At 47.4% G+C, this 24,168-nt stretch overlaps 1 protein-coding gene across 1 annotated transcript in view; it reads left to right on the top strand.

Moving 5' to 3' along the window:
* The window catches only part of ADAMTS17 (ADAM metallopeptidase with thrombospondin type 1 motif 17), a 346,470-nt gene that overhangs the window by 315,304 nt on the left and 6,998 nt on the right, over window positions 1-24,168 (top strand). Inside the window, exons 19-20 of the mRNA XM_060003651.1 lie at window positions 6,237-6,441; window positions 10,564-10,716. Coding sequence (XP_059859634.1) covers window positions 6,237-6,441; window positions 10,564-10,716 — 358 coding nt within the window. The remainder of the gene's footprint in view (window positions 1-6,236; window positions 6,442-10,563; window positions 10,717-24,168) is intronic.

The following is a 24,168-nucleotide window of genomic DNA, read 5'->3' as shown; positions in this document are numbered from 1 at the left end:
TCCTGGCATCTCCTGCAGTGTCCTCCTGCCCTCCCTAGCCTTGCTTGTCACCTCTTCTGCTCCTCAGAGCTTCCCATGACTGATTCCAACCCCAGGTGCTTGTATTCCCCAGCCCCTGCCCCTGCCCTCTGTCCTCCTGTATAAGCTCCCTGGATGAGTTGTTCTTACCCTTGATGTCTACCAGGATTTATTGCTTTTGACTTCCAACACTGTGTCTCCAATCAGGCAGCACCCTTGAACACCGGAACTGCACCTGCAGACCCTTCCCAGCACCACTCAGCAACCCAGCGCCGCCTTCAAAGTGGTGCCCACCCTTCTGCCCCCAGGCCAACTCCCCTCCCTGTGTTCTCCCTCCCAGTGGAGGCACCACCAGCATCCTCTGGGCCAGTCAATATCCTCAGCTTGATTCTTGCCTCCTTTCTCTCCATGACCCCACATACCCAAAGCCCTGTCAAAACCCTTTCATAGTCTTATATCGGTGCCTGTTTCCCATTTCTCCACTGCCTTCATGAACGCCGTCATCTTGCCCCAGAGCACATGATTAACGGAGACCACCCAAGGAAACCTCCCTCCTACCCACCCGGAAATACCCTCCAAGGATTGGCCATCCCAAACTCTCAGCTGTTCCTCAACATTTCATGGGCAGGGGCTCTGTCAGAGCACTGAGCCCTGCTTCTTTGGTTGGCCAACTTCACTTTGACTTCAGGACCCAACTCAAGCTCCATTTCCTCCACTGCACTTAGCAGACAGTGAAGACATTGCCTGTTTATACGCTTCCCTCTCCCCCAAGGACCACACACTTGACTGAGCTTTGTGAAGGTGGGACGCTGAGCTGAGTGCCCTGGCCCTTGATTCAGGGCTTGGTGTGAAGTTGATACCCATGTGTCTGGGGGACAAATAAGATGAGGTTGGACAAAGTAACCATCCCAGTAGCAGAAATCTCTTTAACCTGCCCTGCAGCTTTCTGGAGCTTTTGAACTGTTTCATATCCTTCTTTTCATGCTGTGGTATTTTACATTTTACATGTAAAATACATGGTATTTTACAAGCATATTTGATGCTATGCTTGGAATTTGCATGTTTCTATAACAGATGCTCAGAGAATCACATACAGTCATCTAGTTTCCTTACTTTGATTAATTTAGCTAATGTAAGGAACATTCCTGATTCAGAGATAGGCACAGATTAGGTGCTCAGTCAATGCCAGATCCTTACTACTGACCCATTTTGGAGATGGATAAAGTTGACACCATGGACAGACCACCTGTTATCTTGAACACTTGTTGTGTTGAAATACAACAGCTTACATTTTTTTACAATTTGAAGTTGTTGAAAATAAATGACCCACCAGTGTACTCTTTTTGGTTATCTATACTTGAGATTCACTTTATATTCAACATAAAATAACTGTGTTAGAAGAATGCGATCCTGAAGATGCCATTGTTTCTTTGTGAGACTGTCACATTTCAGCAGATTTCATGAGATCTTTACCTAGTTTAAGTCTCAGCCAAATCAAGACTTGGATAGAAACTGAATTTTGAACATAAGATAAAATTTCTCAGGACTGCTAATGTGATGCGTGTAGTAGGCAAAATAATGACCCCCAAAGATGTCTACATCCTAATCCCTGGAACTCGCTGTTCTGAGCAGTGGGATGAAAATGTTAGGTTACTTGTCAAAGGAAACTTAGAGTTACAGGTGGAATTAGGTCGTTATGGGTCTCCCATGAAAGATGTTAGCAGAACCCAGGAGAGAGGTATGGAACAGAGTCCTCTGAGTCCTCAGAAGGAACCCACCCTGCCAACACTTTGATTTTTAACTTCTGGCCTCCAGAGCTGTAAGAGAATAAATTTCTGTTGTTTTAAGCCACCCAGCATGTGGTACTTTTCACGGCAGCTCTAGCAAACTAATACAGTTTGCTAATCAGCCGGCTTATGCTGGATTATCTGAGTGGGTCCAGTGTAATCACAGGGTCCTAAAAGCAGAAGATGGAAGCAGAAGAGAAGGTTGGAGTGATGCGATGTGAGAAGAACTCGGCCTGAGTTGATGGCTTTGAAGGCAGAAGAAGGCACCACAAGCCAGGGAATTGGGGCAGTGTCTAGAAGCTGGAAAAGGCAAGGAAGCAGTCTTCCAGGAGTCTCCAGAAGGGAACAGCCCTGCCAGCGCCTTGATTTTAGCCCAGTGAGACCCACATCAGATTTCCAACCTCTAGAAATGTAAGATAATCAATCTGTGCTGTTTTGAGCCATTAAGTTTATGGCAATTTGCTACAGCAGCAATTAAAAAAGAATATAGGGTCTCAGGTAGTGACAGAGCTGTCCAAAGCCTAGTAGTCCCCCCTCATCTGCGGGCCATACATCCCAAGCCCCCCAGTAGATGCCTGAAACCCAGGATAGTACTGAACCCTATAGATACTTATATACTATGTATTTCCTGTGCTAACTGGCAGGGAGCCTATACAGCATGGATAAGCCGGACAAAGGGAAGGTTCACATCCCAGGCGGGACCAATTGGGATGGTGGGAGATTTCATCCCACTGCTCAGAACAGCGTGCAGTTTAAACTTAGGAAATGTTTATTTCTGGAGTTTTCCATTTAATGTTTTCAGACCGTGGTTGACTGCTAGTAACTGAAACTGGGGAAAGTGAAACCACAGATAATGGTGGAAAACTGTACCTGATTAGAATGATTGAACTTGAAGTATGTACAGAGGAGCTACACCTGTGCTGGACAGGAGAGGCTGTCCTGACCCCGTGGGAACAGGGGAGGGGCCTGGATTAGGGAAGTGTTAATGGTGGTTTCAGCAAGAATTACAGTTTTATTGCTTTTAAGAAGGACTGCTAACTCAAACTTGGCTAATGAATGTCACTGTTAAGGTTTTTAGAGGATAAGAGTGAAAAAAGCTCAGGCTTACATTGTAATTGTAATATACATTGTTGTGTGGAACTGCAGGCCTTTCCCAAGTTACTAGACTTGGGATCAATGGGATTTTACTCTGATGTCTGGGTGTGTGACATCATCCCACTGCCCTAGATGGGCCTCCTGCAGCCAAGGTCCTTCAGGGGAAGTGGATTCTTTCAGCCACCAAAAATGAAGTTTTAGGAAGGCCACTTTTTCTCCCCATACCTCACTGAGGTGTTTTTCAAGATCAGAAGCAAAAAGGTCCAGCTGAAAAATAGCTCCGATAACCTGAAGCAGGTGCACCTGTGACAAAGGGCCCTCTTGTCGGCGGCTCGTCACGCGTTTCAGGCGGGGATAGGTCTGAGGATTCTTCTGGAAAGAGGAGGAGGGATGCATGGGCTCTTTTCCATTCTGTCATCCTTTTGCAAAGCACCAGACACCAGAGGTAAAGGAAAGGAGAACCTGGAGGGCTGGCGGTCCCTCCCAGCTCTACGGGAATCTGACCCCCACAGATCTGACTTTTCCAGCCAGTGATGGGGCTGGAGGAGCCCCCGAGGCAGGACTGCTGAGTCCTCCCAGCAGTTCACCATTCCCCCAGGTGTCCTGGATGTGACCTTTGTGTGAACAGAGTTGGCGTCTACGTTCCCTAGAACACATGCTCTGATTGTGTGGCCAGGAATGGAGATGCTGGTACCCTATGGCAATGGCATGCATGCCCAGGGCAGTGACAGTCCCATGTGTGTGACATAGAGGTCCCACTTCCGAGGCTTGGCCCTGGGAAGCACAGGAAATACAAAAGACAGGAGCAGGATTCTAAGCCATTTCACAGTTGGGGTCAGCACAATAATGCCGAACAGGTCTCAACCTAAAACCTAACATTTATATTCACAAAGTTAATTGTAAAAGGCCAGGACAAAGGAGATCTGGCTGAGAGTCAGTTCATGAGAGAGAAAAACATAGTAGGCGCTAACAGAGGTACAATGTGCTTGCTTTAAAAAAAGAAAAGAAATAGTACAGAGCTGGGGAGTATTCATGAAAACAAGTCCCCATTTAAAGATCATCACATTCTCTCTTGCTGCTTTCAGATCACATCTGGACCATACTGTCCATGACAAATCAGTCAATTTTAAGAACAGTAGTGACTGATTAGAGACTTACAACGGATTGAGAATCTGCAAATTATTTTGATCAAGAGAAGAGAAAACTTAAAAGGGGAACAAAATGGGTAGAAGTTGGTTTGATTCTTTCGGTGATGTTTAAGCAGTTGTCAGGTACTGAAATGGGAGCAAGGCTGCATGCATGTGGGAAGTCTCCATTTCCCACCAAGGAAACACAAAATAATGACAATACTAGTTATGTTATAGGGCTTATGTGTGCCAGGTGCTGCCATAAGCAATTTGCAGGCAGTATGTTACTTGTCCTCATATCCCGAGGCCAGCACTGTGTTTCCATCCCGTGCAGCATGAGCAAGGGGTCTGACAAGAGGAGCTTCACTAGCATTAGTCCCTGGGCCATGAAGGGCAGAGTGATGAGCTCTGCCAAGGGGACTGGAGATGAGCTCTAGATGAGGTGGCCTGAGCTTGCCCTAATGGACAAGGAGAAACCATGTCGGGATGAAGGGAGGGGCCTGGGTAGCCCCATCTTCTCAACAATTAGTCCAACACCTCCACTACCCCCAGCTGGTTCAAGCCACCCTTATCTCCCACCTGGACCATTGCAGTAGCCTCCTCCCCACTCTCCCTGTTGCCATCCCTACCCATTGTAGGCTGGTAGCCACACAGAGTCAGGGTGGCCCTGGAAGGCGTGTCTTCCTTTCTCCAAACCCTCCAGGACTGCATCTCATTCAAGCAAGAGCCACAGCAGCCAGCCAGGCCCTGTGTAATCTCCCCCTGCTCCCTCTCATGCCCCTCCCTCTCCTGCTCACCCCTTCCCCCAGCCACACTGGACTCCCGGCTGCCCCTCGGCCCTGCCAGCACACCCCTCCACCAGGGCCTTTGCACGTGCTATGCCCTCTGCCTGCAAGTCTTCTCCCACAGAGCACAGGGCTCATGCCTCACTTCCTTCCAGTTGCTGCCCAAATGCCAGGCCATCCCTGACACCTTGAATAAAATAGTGCCAACCTCCCTCATCTCCTCGCTGATCTGCCCTGTGCTGTATTACTTTTCTCTAAAGCACTTACTATGGTGTTGCATATTCTCTCTGCATATATGTTATATACACTCTATTACATTATGTTGTATTCTGTTGTACATTGTTCATCCGTTTACTGTTTGTCCCCATTAGAATAGGAAGACTCAGAGGGCAGGGCTTTGTTTCATTCACTGCCTCATCATCAGAACCTAGATGTTTGCAAACAGTGGGATGGCCTCATTAGATTTGGTTTCAAGTGGGATTTAGGACGAGTCTGACTAATGTGAGAACTGAGTGGTTATCAGGGCTGACCATCCAGATGGAACTGCTTTGTTAAGTAGTGAGTTCCTGGGAGCTGGAAATATTTGAGGCTCGTCCAGGAACCAGAGCACAGAGAGTCTTTAAAAGGGCGTTCAAAGCCCTGTTTGTGTCCTGAGAAATCATCACTCCCAAACTGCCTAGCCCCTTTCCAGCACTCTAAGGCCAACAGAGAATTGGGATCATTGAAATATTAGTCAGGTAGACAAAGTCTTAGTTGAGCACTTTCAGCTGATGGCCTCAGCAGCCTAGTCTTCCCACGGCCCCCAGGTTGCCTCCTCAAGAATGACAGTCCCCACTTAGGAGGGCCCGCCACCCTTTGGAAAGCAGGGAGTCCTGGTGTGTTTAAGCTGGGACTGGGGTGTCCTTTGTCGAGGGCTGTGCCAGTCAGCTTTTGCTGCAGTGACAAACAACCCCAATATCTCTGTGGGGCACAACAGCATCATGCTATTGCAGAGCCCAGCAGTCAGGAAGCCCCTGTATTGGACCTGCTGTTCTCATGGCAGAGGACATGAAGAGTGAGAGACAAACCACATAGTAACTCAAAGCTTCTGCTGGGATGTGGCCAGCTTCGTATCCACTCACCCCACTGAACAAAGATGGCACAAGACAGCAAGAGGGGGACGTAGGGACAATAACTCAGTCTGCCATTGTGGCGTGGGGCGGGGGCGGGGGATGCGGGCAGTTGCAGAAAGATTTCTGTACTGAGTAGGCCACTGAACCACTCTACTCAGATAGCTCTGATATTCTGCTCTGATATTCCAGAATTATTTCCAAAGCCGACTACAAAGCTGAGTCTGTCTTTTTCCCTCCCACAGCAGGCCCACAATTCCACCATCTGTCTGGAAGGCCCTTTGTTCTCTCACTGTCTTTTCTCTTTCCGGGTAGGTGGGTGGCAGGCCCGTGGAGCCCCTGCTCAGCGACCTGTGAGAAGGGCATCCAGCACCGGGAAGTGACCTGCATGTACCAGCTGCAGAATGGCACACACGTCGCCACTCGGCCCCTCTACTGCCCAGTGCCCCGGCCATCGGCAGTGCAGAGCTGCGAAGGCCAGGACTGCCTGTCCATCTGGGAGGCATCAGAGTGGTCACAGGTGGGTGCCTGGGCTGCTGCCAGTGCTGAAACCACCACCAGGGCCTCGGGGCCTTGTTTGTAGCAACCCCAAAATGGTTCCTTTCCCTCCCTGCTGTTTTTGACAAACCCCCACATATCACAGTCCTAGCCAGACCCCAGAGGAGCTCAAAGCCATGTTCTAAGTCACATATTCTCAAATTCCATGAGAGATATCAACGTGGCCAAAAAAACATGGATAGTGTGTTTTTTTGATAATGTATATCACAGTACTGTTTGGTCCCATTTCCTGTGAAAATTCTCATGTAAATATAGATGGATGGATGGATGGGTGGGTGGATGGATAGATACATAGGAGATAGGTAGGTAGGCAGGTAGACAAATAGACACCTTTTAATCTCTTTTGTGCACTTTGGAACTGTAGGGTGGTCAGGTTGAGAACGTGGTTTCAAAGGCTTCCCTGCATTTCCATGGCAGTCTTTGTGGAGCTGCCTTTGCAAGAGGCAGGAGGATGTTGGGAGGGACAGCGTTTAGTGTGTGAGCCGGTTACAAATCTCATGCCATAACACATTTTGGAAGGAGGTCAATTAAGCCTTAATTTTTAACTTTGAAGATTGATCCTAGAAATATTTTATCTTCGGTAATATCATCCTTCAAGGCTTGGCATTGAGTTTGCATTTAATGATTTTGATTGTTTGGCTATGAAACAAAAAAAATAGCTGAATAAAGGGCAAGCTTCCCTCAGGTCCTCCATCAAACGTGTTCTAGGAAAGTCAGAAAGGCTAAATCCAAGACACTCTTCAGTGTGGAAAATATTTTTAAAGTTCCTTCTTATTGCCAAGCAGTTGGAATTATTTTGAATAAGAAAGTATTCAGCCCATTTTTAATGAACGAAAAGTCTGCCCTTGGCTGTTCTAAAACTGAGTTTACGTTTTAGGCAGATCTTGACGTGTACCCATTTAAAGACGGGCGTTTTTTGCCTATCCTTTAAGATATTTTAGGAAAAGGACAGAGTTTTAACATTAAAAAATTTTTTTTCTTTACATGTACCTAGGTTCATAAGTTTAACATTCAATGGACTTTTGGGGAGGGGGATGCCTGCTAGAAGGTTAGGGGCAGGTGTGCAGTCTCTCTCTCTTTCCATGAGCCTTGATCACCTGGTTCTTGATCCAAACAAGATTTATGCTTTATCAGATCAAAACCATAAATTTTCCATTTATAGGTCTCTTATGGGGGAAAAATGCCTCCTTAACAAAATAAACGAGGCTGACCTAATCAACTATCATTATAGTATTGAAGAGCACCATTTTGGAAAGTGTGAGACAATTGGAGCAAGATTTAAAGAAATATCTCCATCCCTATTCCTATATCTATGTGTTGCCTAATCCTAATCCTGAAATAGTATCCACACCAATCAGTCTAATTCTGGCTCAGCTCAGGCTCAAGCAAAATGCTTTTTTCTAAACATCTGACTCAGAATCAAATCTTTCCTCCATGAGATGCTCACAAAACTGGTATTCCTTCCACTTTTCCAAGTACAGAAGCCCCTCTAACATTTCTTCTTCTGGAAACGAATAGGTTTAAATTTCTCGTGGGTGCGTTTCTATTGATGGGCTTGCCTGTATTCAGCCAGCAGTGTTGATCACTGTCACCACTACTCCCCAACTTCTTCCCAACTTCATTAGAATGAGGAAAAAAATATTGAGAAGGAAGCAAAAGGTAGCAGCTCTCTCCTGTCCTCGACTTCTTGTTCCCATCCCTGGATCAGAAGCCAAGAGAGAAGCAGAACATGACCCTCCTAGGTCCCTTCCAAGGTGACCCCAGCCTGCAGCACTGCCCTTCCTGAAGGCTTCCAACCAATAGGCTTCTGGTCAAAAGGGGCCAGCCCAGGGTTTGGTCAAGAAACAGGCTGGATATTGACGGTTTAAAATTCAAGGGAAGAGGCAAGGAACACAGAGTAGAGAGAAACCAAGCAGAAACTCAGGCAGAAGTGGTGAGTAGGCCCCTAGTTGCATAAGGAACCAGTGGTATGGGTGCTGTTGCCAGGGAGGAGCCCGTGAGGCAGACGGTGAGCGTGGAGCTGATGAAATGGTCAGAAAGCATTGCCACATAGAGAAGCAGAAAGATGGGCCTTCAATGCAGTAACCCAGGGGTTCCTGCAGCAGCCCTCCAGGCCCCACCCATTCTGCCCTGGGAGGCCCTGTGGGTAAAGCCTGCCAGGGACTGACTCCTTGCATTCCAGGTCCCTTTGTTTTATTTTTTTTTTAATTAAAAAAATATATTTTATTTATGTATTTTTGGCTGCATCAGGTCTTAGTTGCAGCATGCAGGATCTTCATTGCAGCATGCGGGATCTTTTGTTGCAGAGTGCAGGCTCTTCGTTGAAGCGCACAGGCTTCTCTCTGGTTGTGGCATGTGGGCTCCAGAGTGTGCAGGCTCAGTACTTGCGGCATGTGGGCTCTGTAGTTGTGGTGCGCAGGCTCCAGAGCACGTGGGCTCTATAGTTTGCGGCACGTAGGCTCTCTAGTTGAGGCGCGCAGGCTTAGTTGCTCCACAGCATGTGGGATCTTAGTTCCCCGACCAGGGATTGAACCCACGTCCTCTGCATTGGAAGGCAGATTCTTAACCAGTGGAGCACCAAGGAAGTCCCTTTAAAACCCACACAGAAGATCAAATACATGAGCTCTCCAAATTCCCCCCAGGTTATACCACAACTGCCTGTGAAGCATGTGTATTTCTCTAAAACAAACTAGTCTAAATTAGTCTCAAATAAATAAATAAATAAATAAGAACAGGACCAGCAGATGAAGAGCTAGGTTGAATTCCTAGGAAAAATAAAGCTAGATAGCATTTTGAGGTAAATGTTAATAACAAATATAAAGAATGATATTTGTCCTTTATGTGCATTTTTTCAGTGGACATAGTGGAACTTTTTAAAAGTCAAGTTTGTTGTAGCTCAAGAAAAATCACTGCTGTAGCCTCCCATATTTTTGGTAAATCAAGCAAGTGTAAAAACAGAAGTTAGAGTTGCTGGGGCTCCATTTGTGCTACTACGGCTGTTGGGCACCCCCCATGGTATCTCTGGGACCCAGCTGCTGGGAGGAAATCCCCCTCAGAATTTCCTCAGGCAGAGTGGGTCTCATCATGTCAGTGCATTTGGTGGAATCCAGCCTTCAGCCCACCATCTCTGCGAGCTACGTATTTGCTTCCATGGTAGGGACTAGGCTTCCGCACACAACAAATCAAAGTGTGGGCTCCCCAGGTTCCCAGGCCATGTCACCTCTGCTTGCTGGTCAAGTCAGTCATGTTCTCCCAAGGTCAAGGGTCCACTCTTCCTTGTGCTTTGTTTTGAAGTGGGTAAGCACTCAGCACTCACTCTTGCGAGCCAGCCACCTTCCCTCCCCAAGCCCAGCGGGTAGGCTGGGAACACTCCAGGAACAGGCTCCAGACCCACCCCCAAGTCTGCCATGTTTATGCCTTGTCACCCCTCCACCTCTTGTCACTGTTTCTGTGGATCGTGCTGCCTGATGTCGTGGGAATCTTGAACTCTCAGGGCTCATGCATCATTTGTCACCCCTCAGACACTATTCAGGTCCCCTCCCCACACCATCTCTTGCTATGTTTCCCAGGAAGAAAAATAGCACAGGGAACATTGCCCTGTTACCATTCTTGGCATTGACATTAAAACCATCGCTAGAGCTCTCTGCAGGGCTTGCCAACCGCCTTATGTCAGAGTCACCTGTGTCTTTGCTTTCCATCTCCTCCTTTTCCCCCCTGAAAAGGGTTGGCGGTGGTGGGGACTGCATAGAACTGAACCGAGAGACCCTACGCCAGCTGTTCACCTCACTGCCACTGCCTTCTTCAGCCGCCATCACTGGGTAGGCTGGCACGCCCCCCACCCCCACCCCCTTTGCCCCAGGCTGGCTCAGCATGGGTACCTAGAGGCCAGCTGGGAGGAGCCAGCTCGGAACATGTGCATAAGACTCTAAAAGACCAGGAGCTTTCTGAGGTCTGAAACGTAGCATCCCCATCCTTGCATCCTCAGCACTGGGTCTGGTACATGGTAGGTACTTAACAGATGTTCAGGTGTTGATGGACTTGACCAGATTGGACTGGATTCAGTCTCTGGAATGGTATCTTGCAGTGTTCTGCCAGCTGTGGTAAAGGGACAAAGAAACGAACTGTGACATGCACCAACTCGCAAGGAAAATGCGACGCATCCACGAGGCCAAGAGCCGAGGAGCCCTGTGAGGACTACTCCGGCTGCTATGAGTGGAGAACAGGGGGCTGGTCCAAGGTGAGTGTGGTGTGTGCGCTTCCATCCTGCCCTGGGCAGCATTTGCGACTCAAGAGGAAGGAACTCAGCTCTCTCACCGTGGGCCCCAAGTTAACAAGGTGGTCCCAGTCTCACCAGGTGAATTCACTTTCTCTCCCAACTCTGCACCTGCTGGTGACCCCACATGGTGTGCCTTCAGAAGGGCACTGAGTGCCCCCAAAGCAGGAAGGGGTGCAATGGGTGCCAGTCTGGGACCCGTGTGCATCCTGCAGTGGGCTTGGCCACCTGCCATTGAGAGAGACTCAGTGGTAGGAGTCTGTCCTCAGGCAGATGCAGAGGGGGCTATGGGCAAATAGCACTTCATTGTTTCCAGGACCCTTGGTCAAGGGCCTGGAGGATGCAGGAGGAGAAAGGGCCCTTGGGGTGAGGACTGAGGACAGCATCTCCCAGAGCCTTGGGGCAGGAGAGTTAAACAGAATTTAAGTAAACAGCATTTGTTCTCTGCTGTTTAACCCTTGCTTTATTCATTCACCTGATATATTTGACCCATACCTGAGATAGATACCATTGTCACCCCTGAGAACCATCCAGTGGGTCTTCTAGAGCCTTTTCCCAAACACTGTAAAATTTCTGATGTCTGATTTTCTGATGAAAACTTCCAACGAGAGCCTAGAGTGTGTTTCCCTTTGGTCTCAGCAACTGGAAGCTCCCCGTTTGTTTCTCTTGATATCTGTGCTGGAAGGCTGCACACTGGCAGCCTGAGAGCCACTGGCTTTGTGTGGCCTGTGCAATATCTTAAACAGTTTGGAATTTATTGCTAACATTTAAAAATGGGAAAATTTCACCTGAAAATCTGGATTTGGAACTTACTACAGAAATCTGGCAACATGGCCTATATCCACACGTGGCCTTTGTGACCTGTGGCCTGGCAGGGGCGGGTGCATCTCCGCGGACTGCGGTCCTCCAGCTCCCCCGACTCCTTCAGCCACTTTATGCTTTAATTTACCTGCCTGGCCAGGCAGAATAATGTTGCCTGGATTCCATATGTGCAGGTGTGAATTAAAATAAAGCTGTCATTATAGTTGAGGGGTCTTTGTGATCACACCCTAAATACAGCCTGTACTAGTAAAGGGTGACTCCCGTGGCCACAGGTGTCCCTGGGCAGGGAGCAGAGGTGAGGGAGAGGGGTCAGCTCAGGCCTGGGCTGCACAGACCCATGGGGGGTCTGGGGCCCCAGCATTGGTTTCTCTTTGCAGTGACCCCTGTGTGGCCCGGCACCAGCCCTCTCCTTTGAGGGTGCTTATCCCCGTTTTACAGAAGAGGGAGGAGAGGTTCAGAGAGGTTAAGTGACTTGGCCGCTCCTCTCTGACAGAGTCCAACTTCTGAACCCCAATTCAGAGCTCCGTCCACATGGTGGACACAGAGTGAGTGAGGGCTCCAGAGTCGCCGTAATGGGGTGGTGCCCTGCAGATGGGCGTTACCTGGGTTTCTCCAGCCTAATTGTTCTGGTTTTGAGGACCAGGTGGACACTTTTATTTTCCTAAGTGCCTTGTACTTCCTGGTCCTGGGAGCAGCAGAACATCTAAGGAAGGATGTGAATAGTGCCTGAGGAGTTCGATGCAGCACTTGGCCCCCTCCTCAGCCGAGAACGTGGGCACACATTCTGGCAAACTCCCCCCACCACAGCCCATCGGGCATGGCTTCCAGGAAAATAGAGCCTTTAGCTGGCCTTCCTCCTGCTAGCCAGCCGAAGAGAATAATACCTCCTGGCCTTCAGGACAGTAGGGCTTTGGAAGGCCGCAGTGCCTGCTTTTGCCACAGCCAGCTTGATCAGCTATCCCTGGAAGTAAGAACAAGAAAGATCAAGGGCATGTACAGATTTGGGCTGTTGTCAGGGGTTGGCATCCAATCAGTGTGCATCCAGCCTTTGGGACGAGCACTGGGCCTGGACTGGTGCCAGCTGCTCCGCCCCAAGCAGGTCTGGCCAGAGCCAGGGCCCAGGGCAGACTAGTTCTTCCCGGCTGAGAACTGCAGGGACACTGACCTGGAAGTCGGCGTGTGTGTATATATGTGTGTGCACGTGTGCACGCACTGGAAACAAGGGTTGGCGGTGGTGGGGACCGCATAGAACTGAACCGAGAGACCCTACGCCAGCTGTTCACCCCACTGCCACTGCCTTCTTCAGCCGCCATCACTGGGTAGGCTGGCACGCCCCCCACCCCGACCCCAGCACAGCAGTAGAAACCTGTCCGTTGCTTTTCCCTGTGCCTGCTCTGGAGAATTGGGACGGATACCGGTCCCATGGGGCCCTTATCCTCACTCACTGCGTGACCAGGCCGACAGATGGATTCCAGGGGATGGATCTTCCCCTGACATTTTCACTTGTTCAGACTGGATTTGCTTTCTGATGGATGTGTTATTTTTGCTGTGCCCTTGTCACACAGTTGGGGTCAGTGCACTTTTAAACCAATCATCGTGGATGACGCTCCTGTAACCAGCATCCAAACCTCCCACATGCCAGACTTTGAAGGTAGCAAACAAGTTGCCCAAAAGGAAAGTAGAAAGAAGTCTGAACACTGTCAGATTTCCAGTGTATCTGGACACTTTGACATCTTCCTTCCAAGCAATCTCCTATCACTTGGCCCTAAGGTGCTGTTGAGAAAGATAAGCCTATCTCCAGGGAGATGATGGACAGGCCAGCCCAGAGACATGCAACACAGGTGCTGTCCTGCACTTCCTGAAGTGAGAAGGACCAAGCATCCCTCGGGAGGGGTCTGGCATCCAGCCCTTCCTGTACTTGCTGCAGTAATCATTTACCTTGCTGAGGCAGGGCAGGCTTGGAGGGGATTTGGAGCCCCTTCTCCCTCCCCCAGCCTCGGCAAATGGCCGAACCCTAACCAGGATCCCATCCGAGAGGCCGCCTTCACATTCCCAACCCTGCTGAGGGCAGTATTACTGCTCTGCTCTGTTTGGAAACTGCCATGCAGCTGCCTGCCCTCCTGGGATATTAGCTAGTTCCAGATCTGTGCAAATCATTGTTTTCTCCCACTAAATGCTGGGCCCATGTATTCAACCTGGGGGTGGGGTGGGGAGGGAGGTGTCACTGAAACTGGGAGAGGAGGAAATCACATTTCATTCTAGGACAACGTGTCTATTAATCAGAAGTTGAGATGTTTCAGTTTCAAGACCAGAGGCATTAATCACCACTGAAGTGATGGGATGTTTCTAATTAGAAGCAAATTATTCTGGAGGGATTATAATAGACAGTGTTTTTAAAGAAAACCATTGGCTCTCTGTGTTAAGAGTATGGCGTTCCCTTTTACAGAAAAGACCAAAAGTGGCCATTGACTTCCTGGTGCCCGTGGAGGTCCCCTGGAAGGGGACTGACCTCACTTGTGAGGCCTCAGTCAAGCCCCAGATGTGCCCCTCATACCTGAGCCCCAGCACTTCCCAGAGGCCTTAGGAGATCAAATGAAGCCATAAGCATGCACATACCTGTAGCTGCAGAGCCCTAGGAAGAAGCCAGGGAGAGCCTCCCATTCAAACATGGCTGTGTCGGTGCATTCCCAGGACTGCTGTTAGCTGCCTTCTTGTGTTGTGGGCAGAGATGGGGGCTCAAGTTCCATGGCCTCAGAAATGAACAGACTTTGTGTCACTACGGGGGCTTGTTCCAGAAAGCTTTCAGCCCCAGCACCACTTCTGAAGCCTACACTTGCTTTGGTGGGGATTGACCCCTCCCCCCAACCCTGCAAGGCTGGGCAGCCAGCCCGGCTGGGGCTCCCACTTGCTGTGGGCCTGCAACCAAGTCACTGTGATTCAATCAGCATTTCCTGAGCTCCTGTTCTGTGCCAACCTGTGCTGAGCACTGAGGGTACAAGAGTGGACAATGACCCAGCCTAGATACAGACAGGTGGAGCCAGCTGCAGACACCAGGCCACGCTAAGTCCCACTGGGCAGGTACAAATGCAGCCCCTGCCAGGGGCAGCCCCGAACAAGGGTGCTGGTGGAGAGTGATGCTACTTCTGTTGGGATCAGTGACAGTGGCCCTGACATTCACCAGTGCTTTAGAATTTATAAAACACTTTCACTCACATTCTCCCATTTGACCCTATCCCCATTTTACAGGTGAAGAAACTGAGGCTCAGAGTGGCAACGTGACTTTTTTCTTGAGGTCACACAACTAGTAAATGGAAGGGCTAGGAGTCTGGTCCTTGCCTTTTGGCTCTTAATCCACCTTTCCTTCAGGTACATAATAATGTCAGAGGCTTAGGTTTCTAATTTGAAATGGGAAGTAGATGAACTGTTATATGCCTCAGGTCTAACCATCATAGGCATAAGCTTGTTGTAAAGTCAAGTATTTATCTACTCTCTCTCCAGCCCACCAATCAAAACCTTCTCTCCCAAGGGCTTTGTATTAATCATTTACACTGTGGTATAAATCTGTTGTCTCTATAGGAGATCATGCATGTTGTCTCCCCTTCTTTGTGAAATAAAAAGTTGAGTCCTTAATAAAAGAAACTTGAGCATCCAGGAGCAAACATAAGAGACACTGGGGACATTAGGGCCCTTTTCTGGGACTGTGAAACCATACAACACAGGCAGTCAGCACTCTGCATGCAGATAGGGATCAGCAAATCCTCCATTCCGTACTACTCTTGGGAGTGTAAGCCGCAGTGAACGGAGGGTCATCAAACTTAAGTACTTTTCTGGGTAGGGCAGGAGGGAGAGGGGGCAGATACCCCCTTGGTCTGGAGCATTTTGTGTGGGTGAACAGAGCCTGCCACTGGGTCATGGAGTTAAAGTCCAGGGCCCACACCTGCTCAGATGAGAGAAATGAACTGGTTGTAGAGCAGTGGGTCCCCAGAAATTGCCAGGAGAGGTGCCTGCATGGGAGTGAACTGAATGCAGTTGACCCTTGTACAACGTAGGTTTAAACTGCATGGGTCCACTTATACGTGGGTATTTTTCAATAGTAAATTCTACAGTGTACGTGGTCCGGGGTTGCATCCTCAGTTGCAGAGGAACTGGGGATACGTATTCTACACTTAGAATAACCCCCGAGTTGTTCAAGGGTCAGCTGCAGTCTAAAGGCCAATGCCTTTGCCCCCTCCATTTCCCTGCTGCCCCTCCATTCACCTAGTGTCCTTCCTCAAATCAGCTGCCTTAGTGTGGAATGAGAGATCAGAGAGTGGGGATGCCTCCCCCACATGCCAGTCTAAGTTTTAACCACTGCCTAGACATGACCATTGAATCAGAGAAGCTGTCATCCCTAAGGAACACTTTGGTTTCAACACACGCTATCAGCGACCTCAGAGCAGGGCACATGGTCAGGACAACACAGGTGCACGTCCCTGTTCTGCAGTGACCTCATCTAACCTTGAACCAGCATCATCCTCTGTCAGATGAGTTTAGGGGTACCTACCTCCTAGGGCATCCATGTAAAGCACTTAGTGCAGTGCTTGGCATAGGTGCTCATTTTTATCATCATTTTCTTCACCATCATCATCCAGTACAGTCACAGGTCTCTTATCTCTGATCAGAATTGCATTTCTTACACAGGCCTGTAAAATATTTGTGTCACAGGAGATGAGTTCTTTGAATGTGGTGTGGACCCCATGAAACAGCACGTGCCCTGACCTGGGGCTCGCGTGATGACAGCATGGCTCAGGGCAGGAGACGGTTGTGCAGTATTTGCTGGGCATGTAGAACATCCTTCTGCAGCGGGGGGTGGGGGGGGGGGTGGGGGGTGGGGAGGAGGGTCTTTCAAACAGTCTCTGATAAGCTGGGAGAGCTAAGTTACGAAACTGGTAGCAGCTCCTGCCCGAGGGGAGGCAGTGAGACAGCTCCTGTAGCCTTCTCTGTGCTCCTGGCGCCCATCTGAAGCAAGAAATAAGAGCTCTTGGGATAGCCAGCCCTTGCAAGTCATGGGGAGTCACCTGGGCCTTCTGGTTCCCTAACTATAACGTTCCAACCAGAACCTGTAGGTCAGCAGGCTGCGAATTCAGAGAGTTTGAGGGGAGCCCAAAGCTAAGGCTGAGGATAGGATTCAAGGATTTGAGGATTTCAAAAACAGTTTGAAAGAAAGTATGAGTTGAAGGGGGAAGGTGTGCGTGTGTGTGTGTGTGTGTGTGTGTGTGTGTGTGTCTAAGAAAGCATTTACAGTTTCAAGGCTGGAGCAAAGACGGTGGGGATTTTCATCATTGTTTAAGCCTACTATTTGAGGTTTCAACAGCTTCCGAGATTTGCATTGCTCGTGCCAAGTTTTGCGGGAAATCTGTCAAAAATGCTTTTGAGGAGCTTTTGACATTTTACCAGCCTAGTACCTTTCAGACACGAGCAGAAAACGGAGTTCCCGTAGGGGGTTCCCTGCCCCCCTGACTGTCATGGGGGGCTGTCCCATGCTGCCCCTCAGAGGCAGGCTGGCCCCTCAGAGGATGGCTCTGTGAGAGCATAGGGTGGGCACACTGTGCAGTGAGGGTTCATCTTTGCATTATTTCACCCTAACCCTATTCCTGCTTACCCCAGAGCCTGTGCAGGGAGCCCCTGCCCGTCCTCCACTCTGTAGGAGCCAACGCTCATGTGTGTATTAAATATTCCTGTCACGTTTTCCTCTTCCCAAGATTTTTACAACTTCCTTTAGCTAATTCTCAAAACATCCCTTTGGAATCTGGTGTCATTTATAGTCGTGATTTTACAGCTGGGAGAAGTGAAGAGGAGGGGGTCCACGCCATGGTGGAGCATGTCATCAGCGCTGGGCCTCCACATGGTGACAGAGGCCTGGTTCCTCCCTGCTGGAGAGCCGCGTGGCTCCAGAGGAGTGCAGGCCTCCGGGCAGCAGCTGGGATGGGAGGCCCGGGGGCTACATCATGGGGAAGACCGTGGACCCTCTGAGCCTCACGCTCCACCTCTCTGCAGGCGGTGCTGTGCCCCGCAGACACTATTCCTGCAGTCTGTGCGCATGTATTCTGCACCTACTGTGTTCTGAGCACCTGGCCCTGCCACAGCAGCTGTTAGTGTGAAGATTAATGAGGACTCATGAGAATAGGTGTGAGCCCAGTGCCCGGCACCGGGAGGCAGGCAAAAGGTGGACCCTGCTGCTGTTACTACTACCATCACCACCATCATCATCATCATCATCACCCATGGGATGGGTGGCAGGTCCCCAGACCTTGTGTGTGATGTGCAGCTGCAGGCACTTGCTGGAGAGGGGGCTGCACTTATTCCAGGTCATCTGGCAAGGAGCTTTCCTGGCGGATTTATTACTGCTCCATTTTATCTTGGCTTCCTGAGTCTCAGGGAACCACATTAAATGTTAATGTCATGAGTGGCTTGAAAAAACTACCCAACAGTGACAGTGTGCTTCAAAGAAGACCAGATCTGTTTTTTAATACATCTATTTGCTTAGATTTTAAAAGCCTGAAAAATGACTTCACAGCAACGCTTAGGGGCTAATTCGATGCTATCAGGAGACACTGCCGTCTCCTCACTGTTGAATTAAAGTGGAGGCTGAGGGGAGGCCGACGGAGGTGAGATTCATTGTCTGTGCCTGTGCTACCCTTAATGCAGCGAGCTCAGGTTACAAGGAGGATGCAGCCCTGCAGCCTCTCTGGAATCACGTGTGTCTTCAGGGCCAAATCAATCTCTAATTGTGCTCCTGGCAAAGGTGGATGTCCACACCTGCCTGGTGACCGGCATGGCAGCCCAGGGAGAGCTAAGCAGGCCAGGTGACTCAGGGCGCCTTCCCGGCCTCCAGGGACCCCCGGCCAGCTCTCTCTGCTCTTGGCCGTGTGCTTATTGTTGTTAATAATTGTAGCAGCGTTTGTCCTTCCCAGACTCCCTGCTAGGCACCTGCTCTAAGCTGTCTCTAATCCTGGAAATCATCCTGCAAAAAAGATTTTATTATCCTCAAGCTACAAATAAAGAAGCTGGGGCTCGTATAGGTTAAGTAACTTGCCCGAGGTCACACAGCTAGTAAAGGGGGATGCAGCATACTGACAGGCCTGTCCTGTCGCCACTGTCCTGCTGAAACTCCGGCCAAGGAGTGGGTAGTTATGCATGGATTTTAGGCCAGGGGCAGGCTAGGCACCAACTCGGCTCAAATGAAAATGCAGCAGGCCTGGAAGGTGGCAGCTGCACCAAAGGGTCATTGGTGGAATTTTCCACTTTTATTTTTAATTACATAGGTAATTCTATCTTGCTTGGGAAGACACAAGAGAAAAACTAGTCCTACAAAACAGATGACAGCACAGTAAATTTTTTTAATGGTTTGTCTTCCAAACTTTTATATAGGTACACACACACACACACACACACGCACACAGGTATTAGAAAAAATGGGGTGGTTTCTGTACGTGCTACTCTGTAACCTGTCTCCTCACCTGATGCTCTGAAGCAGCCTCTGTGGGGCTGGCTAAGCAAATACCCGATATTTTCAAAGGTTCTTCCAAGTGAGCACAAGCCATTCACAGCCCAGAGCTGTGTGAATGGCAGCCCCCAGGACTGCAGCTAAAATTCTGTAAAACCTAATCCCAGGGGCAGAGTTTGCAGGGTCTCACATGGCCCCGACAGCAGCTGAGGGTCAGCCCCAGCCTCTCACCAGGCCCAGCCCTGCCTCTCAGAGGTGTTGGAAAGCCATGAGGACAGACGCTTGAGTCTCTGCAGAACTTTGGAGACACCCTCCATGATCTCATGCGGCAGGTTTGTTTACAGACTGAAAAATTAAAAACCAGTGACTCAGGCTGGGAAAGATGATGAAGAAATGGTGGAGCTGGGCAGTGACCTGGTTTTTTGATTCGTGGCCTCCCATAGAAGCTCCATCCAGTTCAACCTCTAATTCATACAGGAGGATGGAATTCAGTCCTTGGGATGGGGCAGCTGGGGTCCTGTCGCTCCTCTGCCACTCACTAATCTGTGACCTTGGGCAAGACACTGACCCCCATCAAGCTCAGTGGCCAAGGTCAGCCCCTTGGGATGGTTGTGGAATGTTCCACACTGTCATGGAATCCTACAGGTGAGCTTACAGACAGAACAAGCATGCGAGTGTTCTGTGTCATGAGGTGTCATGAATGCTCTCCCCCCACCCAACCACAGAACATGTTAAACAAGGCTAAGAACTTTCAGAGGGGAGACTAGTCTTTGAGGTCACCCCAAACTCTTGAGTTTTACAATGGTCATTGATCCTTTCCAGCCAGAGACCTTGTCAATTTTGCATTTGGTTTTCGTAGATCTATAGGATTGAGCCCTTGCTCTGATTTCACATAAATAATAACAACACCTGCAAAAGACATTGAAACCCTACCTGGTGTTCCTGGGCAGGAAGTGACCCAGCCAGGCTAATTGCCCCGCCGGCAGAGTCTGCAGACCTCATGGTCAGGGGGGCCCATGGGAACGAGACCATAATCCCAGATCCTTCTCTGTTAGCCTGTGCAGAGTTTCCTGGGGACCCAGAAACCCCACCACTACCTGACCCACCCTGGATGCACCCTTTCTCCAGGAAGGACTATGAGGACACCCCGCTCTTCTTCCTGGTTTGTCTCCCACAGCAGGTGGCGCCAGTGAGCCAAGTCAAGATGGGAAGACAAGGGCTGGTGCTGTCTGTAGAGCAGGACACATGGCCCCTTCTTCCCCAAGTGCCCAGTAGTCACAGAAATAAGGCCCCACGTACATGCTTTCCCAGGGAGCAGGGCTTTTTAAAAATTTTACGACCAATTTAGATATAAAAGTCTTTAATGGTGTAGGTGGACTAGTCAAATGCCTACTTAAAATATGTAACTTATTCATGTAGTTGTATTTCATATTTAAAGTTTATATATTATGTTTTAATTTTAAAATATTACTATTTTCTGTCTTTATCATATTTTGAAGTTGAACCTGATAAAATTCCTGTTTCTGTGGGGTTGAAAACGGTTGAATATAAGCAGTTTTGTAAAGTGCCTCCTAATATTTGCAGCATCTGTCTTCGTCATCACTCACTCCTGTTTGCCAGAGTGTACAGGGCACTGCCATCCCAGTTCACTGAGATGCCGCCTTTTCTGAATGTACTGTTCTCATTGGATATTCCCTTGCAAGCTATGGTATGATGTTGCTCTCTGTTGGCATGACTTTGCATGGGCAAGACTTTCCTTTACTTTTATAGGATTTTGCACTGCATTAGGACCCTTGGCCATTTCCTTTACTTACCCTGCTGGTGTGGACCCCCAGTCTCTGGGTATAGCCACTTACCAGATTACTTGTCTTTCTTTTTTTTCTTTTTTGAATTTTATTTTATTCATTTATTTTTTATACAGCAGGCTCTTATTAGTTATCTATTTTATACATATTAGTGTATATATGTCAATCCCAATCTCCCAATTTATCCCACTATCACCATCCCCGCCAGCGCCCCGCTTTCCCCCCTTGGTGTCCATACGTTTGTTCTCTACATCTGGGTCTCTATTTCTGCCTTGCAAACCAGTTCATCTGTACCATTTTTCTAGATTCCACATATATGCGTTAATATACAATATTTGTTTTTCTCTTTCTGACATGCTTCACTCTGTATGACAGTCTCTAGGTTCATCCATGTCTCTACAAATGACCCAATTTCATTACTTTTTATGGCTGAGTAATATTCCATTGCATATATGTACCACATCTTCTTTAACCATCCATCTGTCGATGGGCATTTAGGTTGCTTCCATGACCTGGCTATTGTAAATACTGCTGCAATGAACAGTGGGGTGCATGTGTCATTTTGAATTATGGTTTTCTCTGGGTTTATGCCCAGTAGTGGGATTGCTGGGTCATATGGTAATTCTGTTTTTAATTTTTTGAGGAACCTCCATACTGTTCTCCATAGTGGCTATATCAATTTGCATTCCCACCAACAGTGCAAGAGGGTTCCCTTTTCTCCACACCCTCTCCAGCATTTGTTGTTTGTAGCTTTTCTGATGATGCCCATTCTAACTGGTGTGAGGTGATACCTCATTGTAGTTTTGATTTGCATTTCTCTAATAATTAGTGATGTTGTGCAGCTTTTCATGTGCCTCTTGGCCATCTGTATGTCTTATTTGGAGAAATGTCTATTTAGGTCTTCTACCCATTTTTTGATTGGGTTATTTGTTTTTTGTAACCTTGAGCTGCATATATATTTTGGAGATTAATCCTTTGTCCGTTGATTCGTTTGCAAATATTTTCTCCCATTCTGAGGGTCTTCTTTTCATCTTGTCTATAGTTTCCTTTGCTGTGCAAAAGCTTTTAAGTTTCTTTAGGTCCAATTTGTTTATTTTTGTTTTTATTTCCATTATTCTAGGAGGTCAGTCAAAAAAGATCTTGCTGTGATTTATGTCAAAGAGTGTTCTTCCTATGTTTTCCTCTAAGAGTTTTATAGTGTCTGGTCTTACATTTAGGTCTTTAATCCATTTTGAGTTTATTTTTGTGGATGCTGTTAGGGAGTGTTCTAATTTCATCCTTTTACATGTAGCTATCCAGTTTTCCCAGCACCACTTATTGAAGACACTGTCTTTTCTCCATTGCATATCCTTGCCTCCTTTGTCATAGATTAGTTGACCATAGGTGTATGGGTTTGTTTCTGGGCTTTCTATCCTGTTCCACTGATCTATATTTCTGTTTTTGTGCCAGTACCATATTGTTTTGATTACTGTAGCTTTGTAGTATCGTCTGAAGTCAGGGAGTCTGATTCCTCCAGCTCCGTTTTTTTCCCTCAAGATTGCTTTGGCTATTCGGGGTCTTCTATGTCTCCATACAAATTTTAAGATATTTTGTTCTAGTTCTGTAAAAAATGCCATGGGTAATTTGATAGGGATTGCATTGAATCTGTAGATTGCTTTGGGTCATACAGTCATTTTCACAATATTGATTCTTCCAATCCAAGAACATGGTATATCTCTCCATCTGTTTGTGTCATCTTTGATTTCTTTCATCAGTGTCTTATAATTTTCTGAGTACAGATCTTTTACTTCCTTAGGTAGGTTTATTCCTAGGTATTTTATTCTTTTCATTGCAATGGTAGATGGGATTGTTTCCTTAATTTCTTGTTCTGATCTTTCATTGTTAGTGTATAGGAATGCAAGAGATTTCTGTGCATTAACTTTGTATCCTGCAACTTTACCAAATTCATTGATGAGCTCTAGTAGTTTTCTGGTGGCATCTTTAGGTTTTTCTATGTATATTACTATGTCATCTGCCATCAGTGACATTTTTACTTCTTCTTTTCCAGTTTGGATTCTTTTTATTTCTTTTTCCTCTCTGATTGCCGTGGCTAGGACTTCCAAAACTATATTGAATAATAGTGGCGACAGTGGACATCCTCATCTTGTTCCTGATTTTAGAGGAAATGCTTTCAGTTTTTCACCATTGAGGATGATGTTTGCTCTGGGTTTGTCGTATATGACCTTTATTATGTTGAGGTAGGTTCCCTCTATGCCCACTTTCTGGACAGTTTTTATCATAAATAGGTGTTGAATTTTGTCAAAAGCTTTTTCTGCATCTACTGCAATGATCATATGGCTTTTATTCTTCAATTTGTTGCTACGGTGTACCACATTGATTGATTTGAGTATATTGAAGAATCCTTGCATCCCTGGGATAAATCCCACTTGATCAGTGTATGATCCTTTTAATGTATTGTTGGATTCTGTTTTCTAATATTTTGTTGAGGATTTTTGCATCTATATTCATCAATGATATTGGTCTGTAATATTCTTTTTTTATAGTATTTTTGTCTGGTTTTGGTATCAGGGTGATGGTGGCCTCATAGAATGTTTGGGAGTGTTCCTTCCTCTGCAATTTTTTGGAAGAGTTTGAGAAGGATGGGTGTTAGCTCTTCTCTAAATGTTTGATAGAATTCACCTATGAATCTATCTGGTCCAGGGCTTTTGTTTGTTGGAAGATTTTTAATCACAGTCTCAATTTCATTACTTCTGATTGGTCTGTTCATATTTTCTGTTTCTTCCTCTTTCAGTCTTGGAAGCTTATACCTTTCTAAGAATTTGTCCATTTCTTCTTGGCTGTCCATTTTATTGGCATACAGTTGCTTGTAGTAGTCTCTCAGGATGCTTTGTCTGTTGTAACTTCTCCTTTTTCATTTCTAATTTTATTGATTTGCGTCCTCTCCCTCTTTTTCTTGATGAGTCTGGCTAAAGGTTTATCCATTTTCTTTATCTTCTCAAAGAACCAGCTTTTAGTTTTATTGATCTTTGCTATTGTTTTCTTTGTTTCTATTTCATTTATTTCTGCTCTGATGTTTATGATTGCTTTTCTTCTACCAACTTTGGATTTTGTTTGTTCTTCTTTCTCTAGTTCCTTTAGGTGTAAAGTTAGATTGCTTGTTTGAGATTTTTCTTGTTTCTTTAGGTAAGATTTTATTGCTATAAACTTCCCTCTAGAACTGCTTTTGTTGCATCCCATAGGTTTTGAATCATTGTCTTTTCATTGTCATTTGTCTCTATGTATTTTTTTATTTCCTCTTTGATT

Source organism: Delphinus delphis, chromosome 2 (assembly GCF_949987515.2).
Source record: "Delphinus delphis chromosome 2, mDelDel1.2, whole genome shotgun sequence".
Lineage (NCBI taxonomy): Eukaryota > Metazoa > Chordata > Mammalia > Artiodactyla > Delphinidae > Delphinus > Delphinus delphis.
The sequence above is the reverse complement of the archived record's forward strand: the minus strand, read 5'-3'. Positions and strand labels throughout refer to the sequence as shown.